The 23483-nt window shown below is 39.0% G+C and overlaps 1 protein-coding gene and 1 non-coding gene across 5 annotated transcripts in view; both read left to right on the forward strand.

Annotated features, from left to right (window-relative positions):
- The window catches only part of LOC147071792 (uncharacterized), a 37164-nt gene extending 14179 nt beyond the window's left edge, over positions 1 to 22985 (forward strand). Inside the window, exons 12-20 of one of the 4 annotated variants that reach the window (XM_085947542.1) lie at positions 1052 to 5186; positions 5289 to 5442; positions 15512 to 15703; positions 16585 to 16700; positions 17131 to 17343; positions 17947 to 18237; positions 18804 to 18952; positions 19056 to 19144; positions 19354 to 22985. In XM_085947542.1, coding sequence (XP_085803668.1) covers positions 1052 to 5186; positions 5289 to 5442; positions 15512 to 15703; positions 16585 to 16700; positions 17131 to 17343; positions 17947 to 18237; positions 18804 to 18952; positions 19056 to 19144; positions 19354 to 19544 — 5530 coding nt within the window. In that variant the 3' untranslated portion in view covers positions 19545 to 22985. The remainder of the gene's footprint in view (positions 1 to 1051; positions 5187 to 5288; positions 5443 to 15511; positions 15704 to 16584; positions 16701 to 17130; positions 17344 to 17946; positions 18238 to 18803; positions 18953 to 19055; positions 19145 to 19353) is intronic. The other 3 variants (XM_085947544.1, XM_085947545.1, XM_085947546.1) reach the window with 3 other exon arrangements.
- LOC147071794 (small nucleolar RNA SNORA14) lies at positions 16311 to 16440 on the forward strand. Its single transcript, XR_015070736.1, has one exon. It is a non-coding gene; the product is annotated as a small nucleolar RNA SNORA14 (small nucleolar RNA).
- Positions 22986 to 23483: the final 498 nt, after the last annotated feature.

Genomic DNA, 23483 nt, shown 5'->3' on the forward strand with positions numbered 1-23483 from the left:
CTTCCCAATATAAATTGAATACTACTGATAAATGGATAATTATAAACTTTAAATAATGTAATGGTTGCTTTATCAGTGGCTAATTGAAGAAATTGTTGTTGATATGGCAATGAAGTATTAAGGCTATACTTCAGCTGAGGCATGGTCTTAAAAGATCGTGAATACGCGACGCGCAAATTGTGGAAACGACGCGTGCCGAACAAAACATAATTTGTCATAAAAATTCAACATGCGTCCATTAATGTTATGTTTATTGTTACATTAGTAATAATAATAATGTATTCATTGACATGTTTTCTTTTTCGAGTAAATCCGTAACGTTTTTTTAGTCATCTTTACACGATTTAAGAATATATTCCTCCGACGCCATCACAAAACAAATTGATGTGCTCACAGCTCAACTATCGCTCTTCGATAGGCAACGAGTCCGAAATATCCTACCACCTATTGTTGAAAATTATTTGCCGTTTCACTGATATATGCGCTTAATAATATGGTGTCTGTTTTCAAGTAGTTGTCAACAGTGTGGATATTATATCTTAATATAAATGCGACATATTTAATACTGTTGGTCATTTGTGTTTTCCTATAAATAATCTATTCTCAAAGATTATATAAGAAAACATGTAAACAACAGAATTCATTTGTAAGAAACAAGTAAATGGCAATAAGTAATAAATGTTTGTTTAATTCCTAGTTAAAATGTGATGGCTATCAGATTTGAAGTCGTCCGTTGCAAAAATGTATATGTATTGTTGTACGCAAGTGGCACGCAAACTCTTAATAGTAAAAGTTAATTGCCTAAACGACGGCTGTTTAGTGATTAGTGACGTTCTATACATCTTGGCCTTACAAATTTTTAATTAACCTTTTTAATTCAACTGATTATAACAATAACTTTATAAATCAATGATGATCCATATTCTTTGATAGGAATTGCCGACTGATACACAACTGATGATCACTCCCACCCATCTGATTAATATTGATTGTGTTTTTTTGGTTTTTTTTATTTGTATTTCAAATCTCACTTGTAAATATTTTTTTCCAGAGATTACAATGACAGAGATGAAGAGGGTCGCTGGGAGAAGGATCATGAGAGACGAGGTGGAAGCAGCTTCGATGAGAAGAAACATTCGGACTACAATGACCATGGCCCCCAGCAGCGAGACAATAATAGAGAGGGTTCATACGACTGGAGAGCCCCTGACAAAGATTACTCACAAGACAATAAAAATCAGAACCGCGGTGCCTACGGCAATAATCGGGATGTGGACCGCCAGAACTCCAGAGAGTCACAGAAAGACTTTGGTGATGTGCAGAGAAAAAATGACTATGAACGGAAGACTTCTAGCGATAGCTATGATCAGCAGCCACCGAAGAGTAGTGCTAGCGACAAGCTCTCGGATGTGTTCGACCGAAAATGCGCCGGACAAGATTTCAACGAGCGCAAGGCTGACTCGTACGAGAGAAAGTCCGTCGACAAGTATGAGAGGCGAGACGAGGGAAAGCAGCAACCAGAGAGGCCTGCCTCAAGAGACTCCCGGGAGCAGACCAGGGATGTGTTCAAATCTGAAATCGTCTTGCAGGAGAAAGAGTACACAGGATCCTGGGCGGATGCTCCCTTTGACAATTATGAAAAGGACACAGTCGGTTATACAAAGGGTTTCACTGAGAAGTCTCACTACCCGGAGAAGCAAGATTCTATAAAGTCCGACGGCAGCTTCGGCGGGGGATACAGGGAGCATCGACTGGGCTCGAAAGAATACAAATCTGATTCGGACGATGGAAAGCGAAATGCGTATGCACAACAGCAACAGCATACTAAGAAGTCTCCCCCGAACGTCCTTAAAGTTGAAGGGCAACAGCTCGTTAAGGACAATTCAAAGACAGACACAGAGAACCTGGCGATGAATGTGCCTAAAGGGAATGAAGAAGCTGTTCCTGTCGTTGTGCTCCGGACTGAGATCAGCCCAAAGGTGTGGACCGATTCCACCGGTGAAAGTAAAGCGTCCGGGACGGACTCAAATAGGCATGAGGACAAAGATTGCGATCATGCCAGAAACAGTGACACCGGTAGCGTCAAGTATCACGACAAGGAGCGGGCGGAGCGCAAACTCAGTAGCTCCGGATCGGAGAAGAAGTCTTCCAATCAAGGGAGTAGGACACGCTTGGATTCTGGAAGCAGCAGGCGAGGATTCACGGTCTACCGTAACACCTGGTCTGGAAGAGGTGGAGACCAGCGCCGCAGAGGCCCCGGTCGCTCTGGACAGTCACGTTCCAACAGGGATTCCGTCTACAGTGAGAGTGAAATCTCCGGAGACGAGGGCGCGCAGCGGAACGAAAGCAAGCAGGATAAAGGACGTGGGGCGCGAAGCCCCAAATCCCATCCTAAAAAGTCTGAAAAAGATGAGAGAAATCGGAGCGTTGGTGGAGGGGCATCGACCACTAACTCACAGAGCCAAGGTTGGGGATTCCCCAATGATGGTTCAGACTCTCTTCAGCATCATCGGAAACGACATGACAGCCGCGGTGAGGGACGGGAGGCGTTTGCCCCGCGAGGGGAGCCTTCACGGCGCGGCCGTGGAAGTTTCCGGGGGGGACGCGGAGCTGTCCACATGGGATTCGGCCCTCCTAGCTCTAAGAGCCCCTTTGGTCGGGCAAACTCGCAGCCAGGAGACTCGGAAAATGACAATTCGAAAGGAGAAAATCTCAGCTCGGATGAGAAGACCAAATTAAAACAGCAGGCTCTGAGTGCGGGAATAATTGGCAGAGAGCGACGCAATGCTCCACCTAGACTGCAAGACAAAAGCAAGAACAGGAACAGAGCGCCTGGACCCACCAGCGGCGAAGAGGAGGCTTGGGAGACCACCTCGGAACACTCAGAAGGGGGTACCAAAAGGTCCCGGTCTGATTCGAAAGTTGCCGCTGCAGCTGGCAGACAGCACGCCGGACAGGGTGCAAAAGGTGGAGACAAGAAAGCCAATGCCACCATTGGTGCCCCTAATCGCCAATCGAATTCCCAACCGAACAGACAGAACTCTGCTGGTAACATCTCAAGGAATCAGTCCATGAAGAAAGATATTTTGCCCTTCAACGCTTCCTTGAACGTGGATCCAAATTCTCTGGCTTCCTCTGTCGCCGAGATGAAAATCTCTTCCAATCAGAAGACAATCAAAGACAAAAAGGACCAGACAGAAGAGAGAGAGGCTGTCGATGACGGATTTCAAGAGGTGCGGAGCAAAAAGAACACCAAAGACTCTCGGGCCGGACAGAAGGACGAGACACCGGCGCCAGGCCCTGGCCGATCTCAGAAGCCACCCGGCAAAGTATCCGACGGCCAGCGGAACAACTCTTCCACTCGAAGCTCGAGCGAGAAGTCCGCAGGGGGAGGTGGAGGCAGAAATGTTCCGGGCCCCCTCAACCCTGCCAAGATGAATGGGCCACAGGGGGGGCCTCCACCCAACGTCGGTAAGCCGTCGCAGTTTGCCCGTGCCACCAATTTGCCTCCGCGTCTCGCCAAACAGCGTGAACACAACCGCATTCAGAAGCAACAAGGCATCGGCCAGGGTTTCAACCCAACAACGTCGGATTCAATTGTTGCACCCGCGCAAACTGTCAGTGCATGGGACAAGCCCATTAACCAAAGCCTCCGAGGTAATCCCGAAGGGGATCCCTCGGTGCATGCCTCTGCCCCGGTTGGCGCAGACTGTGGGGAGTCAGGTCCTGTCGAAAACCCATCCGGGCATTCGAGCCAAAGGAGCACGCCCAGCAATCCTACCGCCGTTGATCAGAAGGCCCCCGGAGCACCTGTCGGGCCGGAGAAGGTCGGCCTTCTGGACGGCACCACCACCCCTGTTCAAACCATCATATTCGAAAACACTAATTATAAATCTGCTCCCGAGGCTCTAAAGCAGAAGTTTGCTGTCGGTCAGCAGCCCAATACAGCTAACGGTGTGGCGTCCAAACCAACAGCAGCTGGCAAAGGGCCAGCGCCCGCAGGTGGACAGCAGAATGTCGATTTGGAAAGCCAGATGCTCGGATTCGCTGCGGACCCTCAGCAAACGGCACCCTTCATTTCTGATGACTTTGTTGACGATAAGCGGGACACCGCCTCCCTCCGGCTGCCAGTCTCTTTTGGCTCTGCCTCCAAAAATTCAGAGGATTCCTCAGACATGAAGCTGGACTTCTTCGACTCGGAGCTCAGTCGTCTGACAGAGGACAAGGCGGCCAAAGGGACAGGTGCGCCGCGATCGTCCATGCACTCAATGACCTCTTCCCAGAGCGCCATTACGACAGCCACTGACCAGGAGTTGAATATGAAGATAGCAAGCGTCAAGAAGGTATGGGAAACATCCATGCCAACTGTGAATGAGAGCTCCCAGCCAGATGATGGACAGCATGGGTTGACCTCACAGCACCTGGCCGCTTCATCACCCCACGGCCTGTCCTCGCAGCATGGGCTTGCTGCCCACCACATGGCTTCCCAGCATGGCCTCGCCTCGCAGCACGGTCTCTCGCAGCAGCTGGGCAGCCCCCATGGCATGTCTCAACATGGCATGGGCGTGTCCCCACACGGCTTGGGCTCACAGCATGGCATGGCCGGTGGCTCAGCCGCGCAGTTTACCTCCAACTTTGAGGACCACCAAAGCGGCGGCGATGTCGGCCAATCGCAGGGCTTCTCCCCAGGCGGCAACGTCAACGGCCAGACCACTAATGTGTGCAAGGTTAAACCCACGCAGCAGGCACTCCACTCTGGGCCGGGCGTCACCCCGGGCACTCTGCAAAGCATGCAGGCCACTATCATGGGACAGACAGCCATGCAGGGCATGAGCCAGGCGGCCTTGCAGTCAATGGGAAGCGTGGGAGGTAGCATCCAAGGTGTAGGTGGCGTTATGGGCCTCTCACCCCCACCCATGCAGCACCCGGCCTTCTATCAGCCAGGCCAGTACCCCGGCATGTCTGCTGTGCCCTCACCGCCAAGCGTGCTTTTCAATTCAGCTCAGCAGCTTCTCGGCTCCTCCCAGCAACTTCAGTCTCAGGGCGGCCTCTACAACGCCTTTCAATTGGAGCAGGGTCGCAGCCAGTACGGCGGCTTCCCAGGTGGGCCCTACGGCGCCGGCTCCACCCCCTACAACTACCAGCCTCCTGACATGTTCCAAGGACTGCAGGGCCAGTACAGAATGGTGAGTTCGCCATTTACCCTATCTTATCACATCTATCCCGCACCTAAGATTGTGCGGCGCGGTGCTCAAGTGCAGGTATTTATCAAGAGTATTCTTTTGCAGCAAGAGATCTTCCAAGCCACGGCAGGCGGAGCAGCCGCTTTCGGTCAGTCAGCCCAGCTGGCCACCAATCCCAGCACAGTGCTCATCTCCAACTCCACCAATTCTCTCATGTCGGGCAACGTGAAACCTTCCAGCCAGCAGATCGGAGCTATCGGTCAGTATATCTTGCTCAAATTTCATACAAAACTATCGTGTATAGTAAATTCTTTCTTGGACTGAACATAATTCCTAGACATCACATTATCATACTGGGACAATTGACCCTGCAGATGTCTCCACGGATGATATTATGTGTTCCGTGAAAATATTTTCAATAGTTTATTAAAATCAACTAAGTAAGCACCGATTATTCAATATAGCAATGCAATTAGTTTGGAGAGGCCTTCATTTAGCAATAGATTTATTTAAGTTGATCATGATGATCGTATTGAGAATGGATAGAAATATATTATCACCAATTTTTATAAATATCACAATGAACAAGAGGAGTCAGCCATGAAAAACTGTTTAGCACGTCACAGTCGAAAAATAATATTATGATATAATTTTGGCACACGTACATGACAAGGTTCGCCAACCCTGATCTACTGATCACTGTCAAAAACTACTACGTTTTAATAGCATCTCTCTTGGCTATGTTAACTTTTAAAGCGACATTTTTGACAGTTTTGACGGCTAACTTATTGTAACAATATACATCAATACATAAATATGATCCCCATCGATAGCCTCCTTATAGACCGACTGAATACATAAAGTGATACATGTGATATCGTCGCCAATACAGCAAGAACACTTAATGAATTTCGCAAATTTTTCAGGATGAACAAAAAACGAGTTTTCTAAAAAAATATAAAACTTAGAAATACAGTTTTTTTGGAAGATTTATTTATAAAAGATTTTTATACAATTCTGACAATAGATAATAATTAATTATTATATATGAGGCGTCTAATTCCAAAAAGCGATAAGTCCACATTTGGTCAAAATCGAGAAAAAAATATGCACGTATTCTTTGTATAATTTTACACAATATGTATTGATATAATATAAATTCCAAAATGCAACAAAACCCTATGAAAAAAAATATTTTAGGTCTCGATTTATTACAAAAAGTGCCAAGTCCGTGTTTCATATTATTTAAAGCTTGGTTGATTTTGCGCGTGTTTAAGTCAACCAATAAGGGAGCGTTCAATATTGGAAATGGCGTCGCCCATGCTGTAGCATCCGGTAAACTCATGACAGTGCCACGGAAATATGTGCCTTACGCGAAAAAAAATAAAAATTGAGATACAAGTAGCGCTATGTCCAATTTTATTTTGCCTATATTTATTACATTTAAGAGTGTATCGGCTGAAACAAATTGCCATTTGGTTCTAATTTCGACATAGAATACAACGGAAAAAATAATCTCACGTTAAAACAGATAATTGAAGCTTGAAACAAAAAAACATTGTTTCCCGCAAATATCGAATTATGGACTTGTCGCTTTTTGTAATTAGACGCCTCATATCTTATAAATTAGTTAAATTACGTGTAATTGCAAATATGAAAGTGTAGATATTGGTTATTGTCATAATTAAAAATGCATAATTTTATTGTCATGCCCATATGGTATAAATAATTTAATAATATTATAATCTGTCTGCATGTAATTTTAAATGTTTTTTTCCTCTTTTTTTGTTGTAAGGTGCTGTGATGGGGTAAATTGTTGTAAAAATGATGTGTCCTCAGGCAAAACCTTCTTTAAATCATTAAATTTGGATAATGTAATTTCAATTTTTTCATTGTTTAGTTTTGGTACCATACTTTCCAGATAAAATCGATTGTGCTTTGATCTCCTTGGGAAAGTGGCATAACCATCATCAAAACTTAACTTGAACAATATCTCTTCTTTGACTGGATCATAGAGTACTCCTCTCAGGTCTTTGACTTCTGATTCATTTTTAAATCAGCCAGGTCGAATTGAATTATAAAATTGAAGTTTATTATCAGCATGATTTAAAAAGAAATCATGTTATAGCAATGGCATCACAAGAGAAAGGATGCACTCTAGCTTCTTTTGTAAGCCTGACATAGTCTGAAGGCAAGTGAACTTCTTTGTTTTTTTATTTTTGTTCAATTTTTATATGGTTTTGCACAGCAAAATTTAGCAGAGCGTTCGACAGAACCGAATTGCGATTCTGATAACTGCAGCATCAGAATATATTATTATCAGTAACTTCTGCTCAATACAGTGTGATTTGATGTGTGTGATCAGTGGATAAAATTATAATGGAGACAAAACATGGAGCTGTTCCATCACCTTCACCTTCATGCCAACAATAGTGAGAGCACTGAGCTATTGCCAAATCAAAGATGGTAAAATTGTGACATTTTAATTTCATCGAATAGTATAATGCACACTCTGATCGAGCTCTATCCTTGTCAATTAAAATGAAAAACATACGTCGCACTGATCCTTTCGTGGAATAAATATGGAAATGTTTTTGTCACGAAATGTTTTGTTAAATAGTGAAAGATTATATACTTCAGATAAAGATTTGAAGTCGCCTTCTAAATACATTTTGCTGCTTTCTTTCCGACAATGAGAAGGCAGTTTTGGCAATCGATCCAGCCATTGAGATAAATGCATTTGTCTTTCATTGCCATTTGAATATCTATCACTTTGATTAGGATCAGATACACTTTCATTACTTAGACTATAGATACATCTAGACGTCACCCATTGCATTGCTAAATGAAGCTGCGTGCCATGCGTTTGGTTTGTGGGCGAGCGAACGCATTTGTATACAAATGTTTGAGACCATAGACCATTTCGCTAGTGCTCGCACTAGACGCTCAGAATTTAAGTATAATTTTTTACGTTATATAGTATTTTTAAGCGGTCAAAATTCAACCATTAGGTAAAGATATCCATAATTTAAGTTATTTTAAAGAAACACTAGGTCACTTGATATTAAAATATATAATAATATACAAATAAATTATCACGAACATGTATCAACTTACCTATGAAACGTAATACCATCTTCTTGCTTATCAGTACGACTACCACATTTTAATACAACACACAGAACCATCTTTTCTATTTAATTAACTAAAAATATTTACCTCTGACTTTATGTTTAACACAAAAAATATCAATTTTAGTAGGTTATCGACACTTAGCTATGCAACAAACTAAGATTTGGCGGCAACACCATAGCAAACCATCTCGCACATCTGTAAACCTTTTATCTTACTCTAGCGCGTGTCGTAGGATTATATAAGGGTACCAAATACTTTCTCACTCACACTTATGCATCATTTTTGTTCAGGCCTTGGTTCATCACTTCTTTTGGTATTCCGTAGTCGCTTTTCTTGATCCAGCTGTGAACCACCCATTCCCGTAGTCCTAATGTTCCCAAAAACATATTTTTGCAAACTTGAAGTTGTACATTCTTTTTGTACAAGTAATAGTCATTTGTATTTCCCCGCCTGCAATCTTCATTTAGTACAGTCTCTCTGTTTTTCGGCATACTTGTTACAGCATTGATGATGTACACCCTCTTTCCATCCCCAGTCATTCTCCAAAATTTTGAAAATATTTTCTTTCTGCGATCTTCAGAAAAAGCTTGACAGTTTCTCTTTGAAGAGTTTTGCAAAATTTTTAATCACATGTAGGTAAAATTTTCACCGCCATAGCGATTTGCCAACTTACTTGGTGTTGCAATAAAATAAAAACATCACTTAGTACTGCAAATATGAATAAATGCGTTCCGTGTTGAAAATAAACATACATGTTATACAAGAGATTGCAAAAAATAAGAAAAGTTACTTTTACCGTTATATTTATCACATTTAGCTCTTTTTTTATGTAAAGTGATTTGTTAGGATCTGCGCATCTATTCTATACAGAAGACTGTTGTCAAGGGTAGTTTTATATCAAAGCATTAGCACTTATTGTAACAATTACAATAAGTTAGTTGTAATTGTTACTATAAGTGCAGCACCACCTCTCTTGGGTGCGCTAAATTTTAGAGCGAGATGGGACAGTTTTGACTGTTTAGATGGCTAACTTATTGTAACAATGATAATACTTTGATAGTACAAACATATCGTCACTGTTCTGGCAGAAGACACTAATTCGAAAAAATGACATATTGAGTTAGTTATACCAAAATGTTCCTTATTTCAAACTCTACCGTCTGGAAAAACACACTAATTTTTATAAAATATACATTTACTTAAAAATAGTTTTGTGCAAACGCACTAAATGAAAAATTGCGAAATGTTGCCTGGAAATAACAACTAATTGAGTTAGTGTTTTCTGCCAGAACCATTTTTCCTTTTTACCTTATATCGGCAAGCGACTTAGTGTCTATAGTCTCTAAAACAAATACGATCTGAGAGATTGATAGAGCCTGATTAGCAATTGTAAATATTGTTTTTAATCATCACCGTCCTTTTATTTATTCATTTATTGTTTTATAATCAAATCAACAACAAGCCACTGATGTATAAAATACATTAAAAAAACTTTTTTACATGTAGTCCAGGTGCGTTACCTAACAACCCATATACATAATCAGAGAGACATACTTTCTTCTGTGATTTGTCTACTTGCGATGATAGTATACACGAAACGTCATGGTACCAGGTCGGGAAGTGGTCGTGACTCCCAATCCTCACCTCGGTAACTTGGTACTTGATGAGTATCCCGCGCGTACACCGGATTCGTCGGAATCATATAACGTTTGTTTCGCAATCTGTCTAACTGAGATGACACTATACACGAAAAGATATAGCACCATGCCAAGGAGTCGACGTGGTTCTCACTTCTCACATCCTCGATGGGCACCGCGAGCGCGCCTCTGATTCACCTACGCAATATGATATACCTACACGGTCTATTTTGTAATTCGTCTACCTAAGACGATAGCAAGTAATACACGAAAAGTCACGGTAGCAGCATCGGAAGTAGTCGTGAATCCAACTCCTCACTACTTAACTTGGAACTACAATTACACTGTGTGAGCACTTAGTTTCGTATGTATATGAGAGACGCAGTATGACTTTGTATATTATTTAACGCTGGCCATTGTTTTCAAGAATATAGGCATGGTGCCATTGTATCCAGCCAGTGTATTGGTTACTTGTGTTAGCATCATTCTTCTTCTTCATAGTAGGAACCTCATGGCCGAAGGTCGTGACTCGTATGGGCTCTACCCCTCTGTATACCCAACTTCGTGTACGAATTAACTACGAATTCAATACGTGCTTCTACTAACAAAGCTCACGTGGCTCTTCTAACATTTTTTTTCATTTTTTTTTTTTTAACATATTGTGGACATTACAAATAATAAGTTTAAGACGTTCACAACATGACATTTAGAAACAAAGATATATATAACAGTATCACATAAAAAAAGAGATAGATCAGTAGATAAATTAGATAGGTACAAGGAAGTACACCGGATGAGTTAAGCAGACCCTATTTTAAGAATTTATAAAACAGCGTTCATCTAAACTCATTCTCACGTAGGTGGAATATATCAACACCCTAAGCAATTTCATTGAACATAGTTATCGCCCTCCCAATTGGCATTACCAGTGGCAGGTTGGTTCTGCACCTTGGGAGAATAAACAACTGATGGTCTCTATTTCTAAGATAGTTATCAGGGACACACAGGTCAACACTACCCAGAATGGCAGAGAACATGAAAGACGCAATTGTTTCATTTGTGATATATCTACCCGAGGCCATAGGAAACCAGGGGAGTCATGTTTCTAGTCGTAGAAGTGGTCATGCCGTTCACGAATCACCACCTAACTTGACTACATGCACATGGTTAATTTTCTATTAAGCCACTGCTGAAACACTTTTTCGTAATAATTACGAGAGATGCAATTTATTTTATGATTCGTCTGCAAGAGCCATACGTAGTAACTCAATTGATATTTTCTGGGACAACAAAGTGTATAGATGGGATGTATAGTTGATGAAATTGTTCGCAAAGTGAAGCTGGGCTGAAAAACTTTTGACCGTCTGAATAATGTCTTCAAAAATGACCCGTGCCTTAAGAGGGGGCTCAAGAGAAGGAGATTGAAATATAATCTAGTATCAAAAGGACATCGGCGTCGTTAGGACGTTAATTTAAATCGATATTTTCGCAAAAATCACTAATCATCGGAGATTTTATTTAAAAAAAAAAAAAAATATTGGTATTGTCGGCCGTCTTACACATTATTATTTGATAAACAACTGCACGTGTCCGCCGATCAGAAAACAGGGCTGTCAAAATATTATATGGATTAAATATTTTTAAAATGTTAATTTCGTCATAGTTTTTAATCAAACCTGTAAGTACATACTGATAACTTGGGTGGATATCGTAGCAAACATACTATTGATATATCTACGGGTATATTATTATTATTACCTAATTCAAATTGAGCATAGGTTGATACTCAAATACTATTATAGTATGTTTATGATTTCGAGAAAATAATACGATGGTATATAATCCATATCAATTATTTGAAAACATTACATTTGCATGTAGGTACATGTATAATATAGTGAAAAGGTCAGATACCTGTTTAATTTGCAAGATAACATCAAAATTTGTATATACTTACCTAAATGAAGAATGACATTCATGAGTGAGCACGGCTCAAAGCTAGGAAAATGTGTTTTTTTCAATTTGAAAATATTTTAATTGTGTATTATTTTATTACAGATTCATAATACATTATATAACTAATGGAACATACTGTTTTTTTCTATGAATAAAAAAGACTGGAAGGAACATATGTCAAACACAGTGTCACTGCAATCAAGAAAGACCGGAAAATATGGCCAACAATGCATGATACACAAACATAAAATACACAAAATTACCTATTTAAGTTTACCGCACACGTGCAGACCACGCGATATTTGTTTACGCAGTCGTCGCTTTCCAAAATGGCGAATTTGGTTGCCATTTTTTATGGCGATGAATCAGTATGTTCCTTCCTGTCTTTTTTTATTCGTAGGTTTGTTTACTATGTACACCAAGAAATTTCCATTTATAAAATCGGAAATGAGTTTTGGAAAATAATGCAACTAAAACTGGAAAAATTCTATCATGGGTGTTTACTTCTTGAATTAGTTGACCCCAGAAACAACAGGTCCATTCCACTACGTGAACCACAGTGGATATTATGCCGGGTCCACATTGGATACATGTCGCCGGCAACCTCGTTAAATTTTACGATAAGTATGATAATTATCGTAAAAGTTCTTAAACCATTATGATAATTATCGTAAAATCTATCGAGGTTATCGCGCGACATGTTGCCAGTGTGGACCCGGCATTAGATGCACAAAACTTGAATAAAATATATTATAAACAAAATTTAAAAAGTACAACATAATTAATTGCGTCGACAGCCCTGGCGTCGCCCGCCAGTCGGATGGACTAATAAAAAAATAGTGTCTAGTGACTGTATGTTAATAATTATTTTTAGGCACTCATGATATAAATTATTTCGACAATTGGCTTTACATACAATAATACTTCTTCCTACCACTTGTTTCACTAGTATAAAAGTGAAGTTGCGCAGTCAATAAAAAGTCACTTTCTTTTTATAATAGGCAGACACTAAATTCTACGTTTTAAAAAATATGCATTAGAATTAAGGTGACGCATCAGTGAAACGCCAAATAATTTTCAACTGTACGCGCGACGAAATTTTGGACTCGCTGCCATTCACTGAGAGAATGTTGACCCGGGAACACGTCACTTTGCTGCGTGATGGCGACGGGTCAATTAATTCTAAAATCGTGTAAAGATGACTAAAAACGTTACCCATTTACTTTAAAAAGAAAACATGTCAATGAATATATTATTATTGTTACTAATAGAACAATAAACAGAACATAAAATGGACGTATGTTGGATTTATATGACAATTAATATTTCGTTTGACAGGCGTCATTTTCACCCGCCACCCGCAATCCGCGCATCGCCTAGCGACGATCTTTTTAGACCGTGCCTCAACTAATGCATGGCCTTAAACAATACCTATTATTTTTAATACGTAGGTCCTAAACATTACAAATAAACACTATTCATTTGTAATGTTTTTTGGATAGCACATGAAATAAAAATGTAGGTAGATATGTATGTCTCTGTATGTATATTTAGTTCTCGGACAATTTCAGGTTAAAAAGTTATTAATATATTATTAAGTTTATATCGTGACTAACACATAATCAAAAAAGTTATCATATCCATCATATCAGTTGCAATACTTCACACCAAAGAACTGATAAACATATTGAATTTAGTAACATTTATTAGAAAGTACTATTTTTTGGTCACCCCACAGCTTCACTTCACAAGCTTCACTTGGAGGGAGTTTATTGAGACAAACATTGGCGGCAACCTTTTTATATTAACTAGTAGACCAGTTATTATGGACCACATGTAAAAAAATCATATTTTCAATTCTCAAGGCCGATTCTGTAGAGCTTCCCCTTAAGCGCAAAATGTTAAACCAGTGTGTGCTTCCCGTAATCACAAGTGCGTGTGAAACATGGACCCTAAGTTAAAGAGAGACCCAGAAACTTATAGTAGCACAGCGTGGTATAGAGAGGTGCATGCTGGGCATAACGCGAAATGACAAAAAGCGGAATGATTGTATAAGAAAACAGACAAGGGTTTGTGATGTAATAGTGTTCTCTAAAAACCCCAAATGGAAATGGGCTGGATACATAGTTCGAAAAAGGGACAACCGATGGACAATTGTAGTCATCCAGTGGTACCCAAGAGGTACAAAACGTCCGCAAAATAGACCTAGAGGCCGCTAGATCGATGAAATGGTTAATGTGGCACCCCCGTATGGACCCCATTTAGGGATGTCTCTGTGTATCTGGAAATGCCCGAATCGGTATCGAATCCAACAAATAGTAACGGCTGATTGCGAAAATAATTAAATAATGTTTAATATCTGTCTAATAAATATCTGACCGGCAACATTGTCAAAAAAAAATACGAATGGCAACGCCGCATTTTTGCACGGCTCGCAAGTGTGACCGTTTGTTTTGGCGGCAGAAGCTTCTTTAACAGCACGCAGAAAACACTGTTCGCTCGCGCTACGCATATTTCGTCATCCGAAAAATAAATTATATAAAATGTAGTAATCTAGTATATATTAACACCAAATAAACTCGTCGTTTCCGAAACAATTCCGGTGTGTTATTGTTCACCTCCACATCCCGAACCCAGACGGAAAAAAAAAACCATAACGAAGCAAAAGTGACAGTTTGTATTCACTTTCAAAATGGAGGGAAGTGATATTAAGTACTACGGAATTACGTGGCAACGCAATTCACAGAACCAAGAGAAGTGGAATCAGCTTGGAGAGGGCTTCATCCAGCAGTGCATTGATTCAGACTGATGATGATGACTCTAACGATGCTACTTTTCCACCAATGATAGTTACTCTGAAATTCCCTCTATTAATATGTCTTCTACTTGTCATTATTTACACATGTACCTACTTATAATCTCTACGCTTGATAAGAATATACTATGCAGTATGTATCTATCTCATTTTTATGTATAAAAATACCTAGATAATTTTTTGTACTAAAATTTTAGCCTAAAACTATGACAATGGCTTTAGATTATTCTGGATTTTTCTCCTGGCAGAAAACACTAAATAACACTTAGTGTAATCAGTACCGCTGAAAAAGACAAAATGTGTTCTGGCAAAAAACACTAATTCGTTTTTTTATACACAAATAAGAAAATAAACATAAAAAAACAAAATTTTACTTTATTTTTTACTTTAACCTTCTAAATAAATAAACAATCTTTATTTTAAAATCATCCTTTTTACGATTACTTAATAAACTCCCATGATAGACCATTTTAAACATTTTAAAAACTTCAAAGTCAAATTACTCGAAACTAGTATTGTCCAATTAGTGTGTTCTGCCACAACAGAGACGATATGAAAAACTACCCTCGATAGCCGCCAATAGTAGTCTTGTGTATAGAATAGATGTGCTGGTCAATTTTATGTGGCAAAACCCTGAACCAGAATAATATAATAGTGTTAATGTTTGTTCTTCGAATATTTTTATAACAAATAACGAGTTTTCTCATATCTTCAAATGACCTGCAAATAGTCCAATATAGTATGATCTACTAAAACCATATTGTTTTGTACACATAATTGTGCAGGTACAAAGGGCAGTTCATATCAAGCGCAGCAGTACGTGGGGTACGGAGCACCACACGAGGCTGCAGCCCCTCCTCCTCCTTATGCCACAGCCCTCCCTCCTCCGCCACCTCTTGTGAGGGCAGCGCCGCAGCCTGCCCCTCAGCAGCCGCCCACTCTGCAACCGCCTTCAACATATTACTCGCAGAACACTGGTATGTACCAAATTTTTCTTGTTTATATCTCATAATCTTTCTTCTCTTGCATCAAGAATGGGATCTATACTTGATGTACTACATTATTGTATTTTTAAACTTTTTCAATGGGATTCTAAAAAACTTTTTTTTTATTTATTATACTGGATTATTTGTTGGGTTCATTCTTGTATTCATGAATTTTGCCGAAATCAGATATGAAAATGGCCTCTGTTCCCGCCTGGCTTACAGTAAACAGACTTCTACCAATATTTGATATATTATATATCTGCTATAGAGTAACTTTACGCTGAGCTAGGTAACATTTCATATGACGTGAACCGCCCCATACCACAGAGACTTCTTTGGTCAATGAGAAGATTGAGGGTTACTTTCCTGCCAAGTTTCAGTTCTACTTAGCAGAGCTACCACATATACAAACTTTACTATACTACATATTATTACAAACTGAAATCTTGTAAATTATATATTTGATGGAAAAACTGCAAATATTTTTTTGACATCTTTGAATTGAATCCATATTTCACATTAAAATTAATATAATTTCTCCCAGACTGCAGTAATTTCATTTTGCTGTATCGGGTATCCGTACAAATTTAAAGGAAGCATTCATTTTGAAAGCCACATGCAGATTCACTGTAATCTGCAATGTTAAAAAGAATGCAATATAATTGTGTGGAATCCAAAACACTAATGATATTCTCTATCATCTGTGTCATTTCACTCCACCAACACTTAATAATAATAGTTAACTTGACTTTTTTTTGTTATACAAATGTGATATTATTATGCAGGTATCTAAATTGAACTCTTGCCTTATATATGTTATACTTTACTTACGTTTTCTCGGGAAATCTTTCATAATGTTGTCCATTTCACAGGTGGTCAGACAGGATTCTACCAGCAGACTGGTAATGTGTCCGCCAATTATGGAATTCAGTTTGGCACTCCCAATCAAAATCATAACAGTGCGGGTCTACAGAATTTCAGCTCTCAGGTAAGCTTTTTGATTAATTTGTCTCAAATTAATTAATCTGTTCTTTCAATTCCATGGCTATTCAGTGCACTCGATATGATGAACCTTTTTCTGTGATAGGAATTGCCGACTGAAACATATCTGAAGATTGTTTTTTTTAAATTCTGATTCAGTGCAACAAAAAATAGTCTGAACAACTGAAGCGTTCAGGATTGAATGAACACTGGTGAGTCCAGGTTGAATAAATTGACTTCAAAGTAGAATATGCGATTGTAAATCTACATAACGTTTCTAACATTCTATAATTTGCTGTCTTGTCTTTGAATGATATATTATTACTATTCTAAGAAGACTGAATAGTGCATATTATCTTATCTTGCGCCATTTATGTACACCTATTCACCAACAAGCGCCTATGTCAAGTAATGAACCATTGCTTCGGTTTGAGCAGGTGATGTCACCGTTCCAAATCGCCATGCAGTACGGCCGTGCCGCTCAGCACCAACAACAACAGCAGCAGCAGCAACAGCAGTATGTGGGGGTAGGGGTGGGCGTAGGAGTGGGGGTGGGAGTGGGAGCAGGGGGCGGGGCTAAGCAGCAAGAGCACCAGTCGCATCCATCGCGGCCCCAGCAGCTCAAGAGCCCCCTGCAGGTTGGATATTGGGTATACTTTCTCTCTAATAGATTATTTATTACTACTCTGCACGCTTAACTCTTTTATTATTCTTTTATTCCACCAACAAGTACTAGTAAAACATTATAATTAAATAATAAAAAATTTGATAACCAAAAATATAGATCCGTTTCACTTACGAGTTTTGAATTAAGAATTCTTGCGCTGATTGCATGCATATTCAAAATATGTTATCGCTTAAAGCCAATTAATCTGTAATAACGGCACTGTCCGCTTTATAATGTAATATCTTCATCAAGAAAGCTGTTGAAATTTGTTTTTATAACATTTAAAAAGAAATTGTATCACAATATGACTAATTATTATTACATAGCATTCATTATGAAAGCCGCATTCAGATCTTGTATTCGGTCTGCGATGCTAAAAAGAATGCCAGAGTATATAATAATGTTGGATTCCAAACCGCAAAAGATATCATTTTTTTGTGTCATTTCACTCCATCAATAATCTATATGCACTCTAATTATTCGATTCAAAAGAGTGCCATATTGCCAGTCACGATTCTTATATCCATTTATTAAAATTAAGAAACGTGACGTACTCCCCGGCTGATGGTTTATATTATTAAATCAGCAGGAGCACAACAATGGAATGTTCTCGGGCAACCTGAGCAATTCGGGCTTCGGCTCGACGGGGGGCGCAGCATCTCCGAAAGGCTCCGCCCCCCCACAAGGAAAAGCCGCTAACTCGTTTGCTCAGCAGCAGCAACAACAGCAGCAGTCGCAACAGAGCCAACAGCAGCAACAGCAGAAGCAGGGAGGGGGACAGGGCGGCCAAGGGCAGGGGGGCCAGCAGCAGCACAGTCCCCCCCACCATAAATATCAACAGCCTCCTCAGCAGCCCTACCAACAACACATCCAACAGGTGTATATTTTCACCATATCCACTCGGTAGACTAGTGACAAATAAAATAATAAATAATATTAAAAGGCGTTACATCTAAAAATATAAAACTGTGTTTTGATAATGATTCTCAACGTTGTTCCACTGCAACCGTAGTTAAAACGATCAGTCCATGTTGAATTATACATTACAGGGAAGATGTATTGATGCGTTAAATTTACAATACCTTGGACTTCAGAAACTCATTCCCCTGCTTACCATAGGTTGATTGATCAGTGGCCAGCCACTCCAACCCTTGGTGGTGGTTTGAAAACACAATACTCTTCTGGATCCAATTACATATAATATGCGTTAATTTTAAGAATTAATAATTTATCACAATAAAGCATTATTTGGATACACTCCATATCCCCTTCACTTCCTGCAGTACAATGCAAACACCTTTTGATTTTTCTAACCATATCTGGAAACAACCTTGATTTTCTAAACCTTCTCACAGGGAGCATTGAAGCTCTGCTTACTTTCAACTATTGATACCTACAACCTCACAAATGACTAAAATTAATCTATCAATATGATCTAATTAGCAGGTGATCCAGCCGAATGGCAGACAGGCATCGCTGAATATGGCCATCACTCGCGGAGGAATGCAACAGCGCTACCCTTCACCTATTCAGCGACCCCATGCTCCTCCACCGCTCACCCATCAGTTGCCCCCACCGCAATATAATAACAGGTAATGACTGACTTCTTCACTTGATTGTTGACACATAAAACTGCTATGTGAGTGTGATAGTAGTAAAAGTTATATCCTTAATTCGATCGTTTTGATTTCACAGGGGCGGAGGCAACAGACATCAACCTGGCAATGGGCCCTCGCACCCGCGACACCCCGGGACGGGATACTACCAACCCAACACTCCTAGAAGTATGCTTCGTCCCTTTATTTCTTAATTAATCAATATGCAATCTATTTCCGCATTCGACGTGATGAACCAAATTCTGTGATAGGAATTGCCGACTGAAACATATCTGAAGATTTTTTTTAGTAGTCTGATCCGAGTGCTTTCTATTTATTTTAATTATAGTGATGTCTCCAGGATTGACACTAAAATTGATTAACGTATCGCAATGCAGGTAACCCGCAGAGCGTGCCTTCTTCCGTGAGCGATCAACAGCAGAGCCAGGGCCAGCAAAAGGGAGCAGTGAGCGAAGAGAACGGTTGTCCCGTCGCCGTCTCACCCGCCGCCGAACCCTCGCCCGTCTCGGCGACTGCTCCCATTGCCGCGTCCAAGCCAGACGCCGCCCAAGAGAAGAAAGCGGAGTGAGCTTCGCCGCCGCTCTACATAAAACATTAAATAATTTATCTCGCGAGGGATTAAAAAAAAATACACAAACGACATCCTCACTCGGCGTTGAATGGACTCTTGAATTTGGATTTTTATTTTTAAATTTCGAGCGAGCCGGTGACGATTCAGTGTTCAGCGTCTGTTTTATCAAGTGCACTCTTGCACATGTTAAGTTTCAGACGGGTGCTGCAGACTCTCCTCCGGCGCTTTTCAAATTTTCCGCAGTGGGATGGGTTTATAGTCTGCGATCGAACAGTCTGGTGGATTCAGTGCTTCAATGAAACGAATATAGTGTAAAATATTCGCTGGAAAATAATCCTCAGACGGAGTGCTTTGGAATGTTGGAAAGGACCTCTCAACGGAGAGGTGTTTAAATTAATTTATAAATTGACGCAACGGGGTCTAATCGAATTCGCAGCGGATCGATGCTTCAGGAAACATACGATTGGGTGGTGAAGTTTTTACCGTGAAATGTCTCTTTAGATATAAATCTGCGGCATGATGCTCTTCTTTCTTCTGTGATCCTCAGAATACATCACTACTGCTACCGTGTAAGCTATAAACAGCATGGCGCATTCAATGCCTGATGAATAGCAACATAATATTACAGTAGCAGTCTTTTAGGAATCGTACATGTACTATTTTTTTTAAAGTAAATTGACGATTCACTGTCCTCAATTGTGCTGCGGTGACAGTTTAATCGATTTCACCGACCCAGACATTACTTATCGAAATGTGCAATCAAGCTGAACTCTGATCTTAAAATTACATGAATGAACTTTGCTAAATTTCGATTGAGGTTTGAAAGCCGATCCTGGACTGTAATGAAGCGAGGAAAATGAATAAGAATGTGAACAAAAAAACAGAAAGAAATGTGATTCGTTTTCCTATTAATGGCTACAACTGGCCAAAGACTGAACTCAGTCTGTGCTTCTTCACGAGAGATTTTATTTATGCTGTGACTTTCATCGATAGAAATCAAAACGGATACTGTCATTTGAGTTCACACTTGCAGTCTGAAATGACTCGGAATAAAATGATGAATAGGCTCAGTTCGGCTGCGTTATCCGTCGAGGGAAAAATGAAAGAAAATTACTGCAACAATTCTCACTCTGTATATTTAATCAAACTCCTAATTCCACGTAAGAAATAAAAACCTGCGTAGATGTTAAATGTTTACGGCGGCGAACACGCCGGATCGGTATCATTTGTCAGTAGCGATATGTCTTAGTAGTAATTGAAATCTTCAGTGTGGCGATGTAATTATTTTCTCGCGTCTGTCGAAAGAAACAAACTCTTCGGACGTGTGTATTATTGAACTGAACGGGTCATATCAAGGGGCGGATTCACCGTCCGCGCGGCTTCCGTCCCGTGAAGGACAAAACGTACGGTGTCAGTTGGAGTGACAGCGAGTATAGTTCACGACGGATTGTGGAATATACAATTTTTACGTTTTAGCGTGCGGCGTGCGATGCCTGTGAACGTTTTGCTTGATTTAAAAATTCTGTGCCGCAAGTGTCAAAATGGTGTAACTGTCATTTAATAATCCTATTTATTTTCTACCAAAAATGAAAAAAAACACTTCTTTGTCTGTATAAAATGTCTAAAAAGAATTTCGATCACGAATTGGTTAATGTTAGAAATAATATTATGGTTGAGTGATGTGAATTTAAGTTACGTTATAGTTAAAATATTTTCCATTGGTGCTTTAATCTTTGTTTTTAAATCTTTTTTCCTTGTTCCTCCTGTTTATTGGCAGTAATTTAGTGAACCACATCAATATTCATATTAGTTTTAATGTTGTTTTTGACTCGTGTGTGTTTTTTTTTGCCTTTGTGGCCAAATTATTGACATTCGATTTTTAAAATGATTCAAAATAATTTTTGACATTTTAAAATTCTGATTGCGTTGGTCTACTCACAAACGGCAGTGTACTGATCATTTTTCAACTGCGATGTTGTAATCTAGGGTTAGTATAATTATGAATTTAAATATTTAGTAAATATGCAGCTTTTTTCCGTTCTAATTTGAAATTACATTTCAATAAGTTTTCAATGGTTTCAATTGAAAAGATTAATGAAACTATACCATAATAAATGTAACATAATCAGAGCTACACACTTACGTGCAAATCTTTTGTCAGCTCAGTTCTGGGTGCTCAATGTTGCAATCTTCCAATATTTATTTTCGGTGTAATTGACCACAAAAAGAATAATGACATATTTCAAATTCACAATCCAATCCATTGCACTACATTTTAACTCAATTTATTTGATCACCTGTTCACTATTGCTATGTTTATACATAATTATTGTATTTAGTACATATTTTATACAATTCAATTTCAGTATTCATTACCTGTGGGAGCAGTATATACTTTCATGTTTAAATGTAACTAAAAGATTGACGTTTTCTACTGAAGCCTTTTTTATAAGATGTGTAGAATATTATAATATTTAAATCCATAACTATCCTAATACGAAATAATTATTGTATGTATTTAATGTAGTATGTGGTCCGCTGTCTTTTTTAAAATGAGAAGTTTTTAATCAAATAAAATTCAAAAAGATTTGGTGGAAAATATAGTGTTATATTATTTCGTACAAATTTTCATGTATGTATTATAAATTTCACTCGATGAGCGAAGTTGGCAGAGTTTTGCCGAGAGGTACCGAGGTAACAGCTGATCTCCATAATTATTCACACACAGATTAAGGTAGAAAAAACAATGACGCACATGACATGTTGCTATGACAATAATGTTTACACAAAAATATGTTTCTTGTCTAGTTTGTAGCCATGTCGGTTTTCACTATGTTATTGACCATTACATGTGAGAATTTTTGTACTTTTACAAAAATATAATTTCATTATAGTAAGAATAGATCCAAATACAGTCGATTGCTCATAAAAACTGTAATGTCTTCTCTATAACAGAGACAATAAGACACTGAAATAGTATAATATCAAGTGTCTGTATATTGTGACAGGTTTTTTTTGGTAAAAATTACTACTGAATTTACGTAAATGATGGAACTGTTGCTTCTGAAATGTTAGTTCTTTACTCGCAAAACTCTGTACAATACAATGAACTTAATTAGTAATGAATATGGAAAACTGCTGAGCAGGAAATGTAATGATTTGAAGATTTGATACTTGTACAATAATATGTTGAGCCTGCCTGTGTGTGTGCTGACGAGTTATGTGATTGATTAGCTTAAGAATGGTGTTTAACGGCATACATTTGTGAGGTTAACAAATTGACTAGATTTTGTACTAAGGATGTGAATTGCATGAGTGTTTTTTTGTAAGGGCTGAATGTGTGGCACTACTCAGGGAACAGACAGTGAAAATTACCCGATTTCTATTTATTTTGTGCAATTATTAGCAGTCGAGCTTTCAATAAACTACTACAGATACAATAATGAAATCTTTAATCAATTACCTCTCCTTTTACTTGCCGGTGTTACTAGATATGTATCAATATAGTATATAGTTAAAACAACTATTTACATTAAACTTAAAAAAACGTTTATTTCCATATAATTACAAATATACAATACAAAGAATGGATTACGTACTATTTGTTAAATGTAGGTGCCAGAATATTAATTTTGTTACAATATAGCAATACCAGCCAAAGTTCAGTGGAATAATTATTGCAGTACAGTGGCAGAATATTGACTGTTAAATATGTGGATCTTTGACTTGATTCTCACATGCAAATTCATATTCTTTCAACGTGTGTTTTGATAAAAGGTAAGTATGCAATGGGATGGGCGAATGGCTAACAACTATTCCATATATAAAACCTTCATTTTATAGAGGCCCATCTGTATGCTCCGATGGTAATTTAACTTTTTTATTTTGTATTTATATTTTTCTATAAAATTTTGGCTGACACTATGAATAATTTAC

This window comes from Rhyacophila brunnea, unplaced genomic scaffold (assembly GCF_057557595.1).
Source record: "Rhyacophila brunnea isolate RB1 unplaced genomic scaffold, BYU_Rbru_1.0 scaffold_2, whole genome shotgun sequence".
Taxonomy (NCBI): domain Eukaryota; kingdom Metazoa; phylum Arthropoda; class Insecta; order Trichoptera; family Rhyacophilidae; genus Rhyacophila; species Rhyacophila brunnea.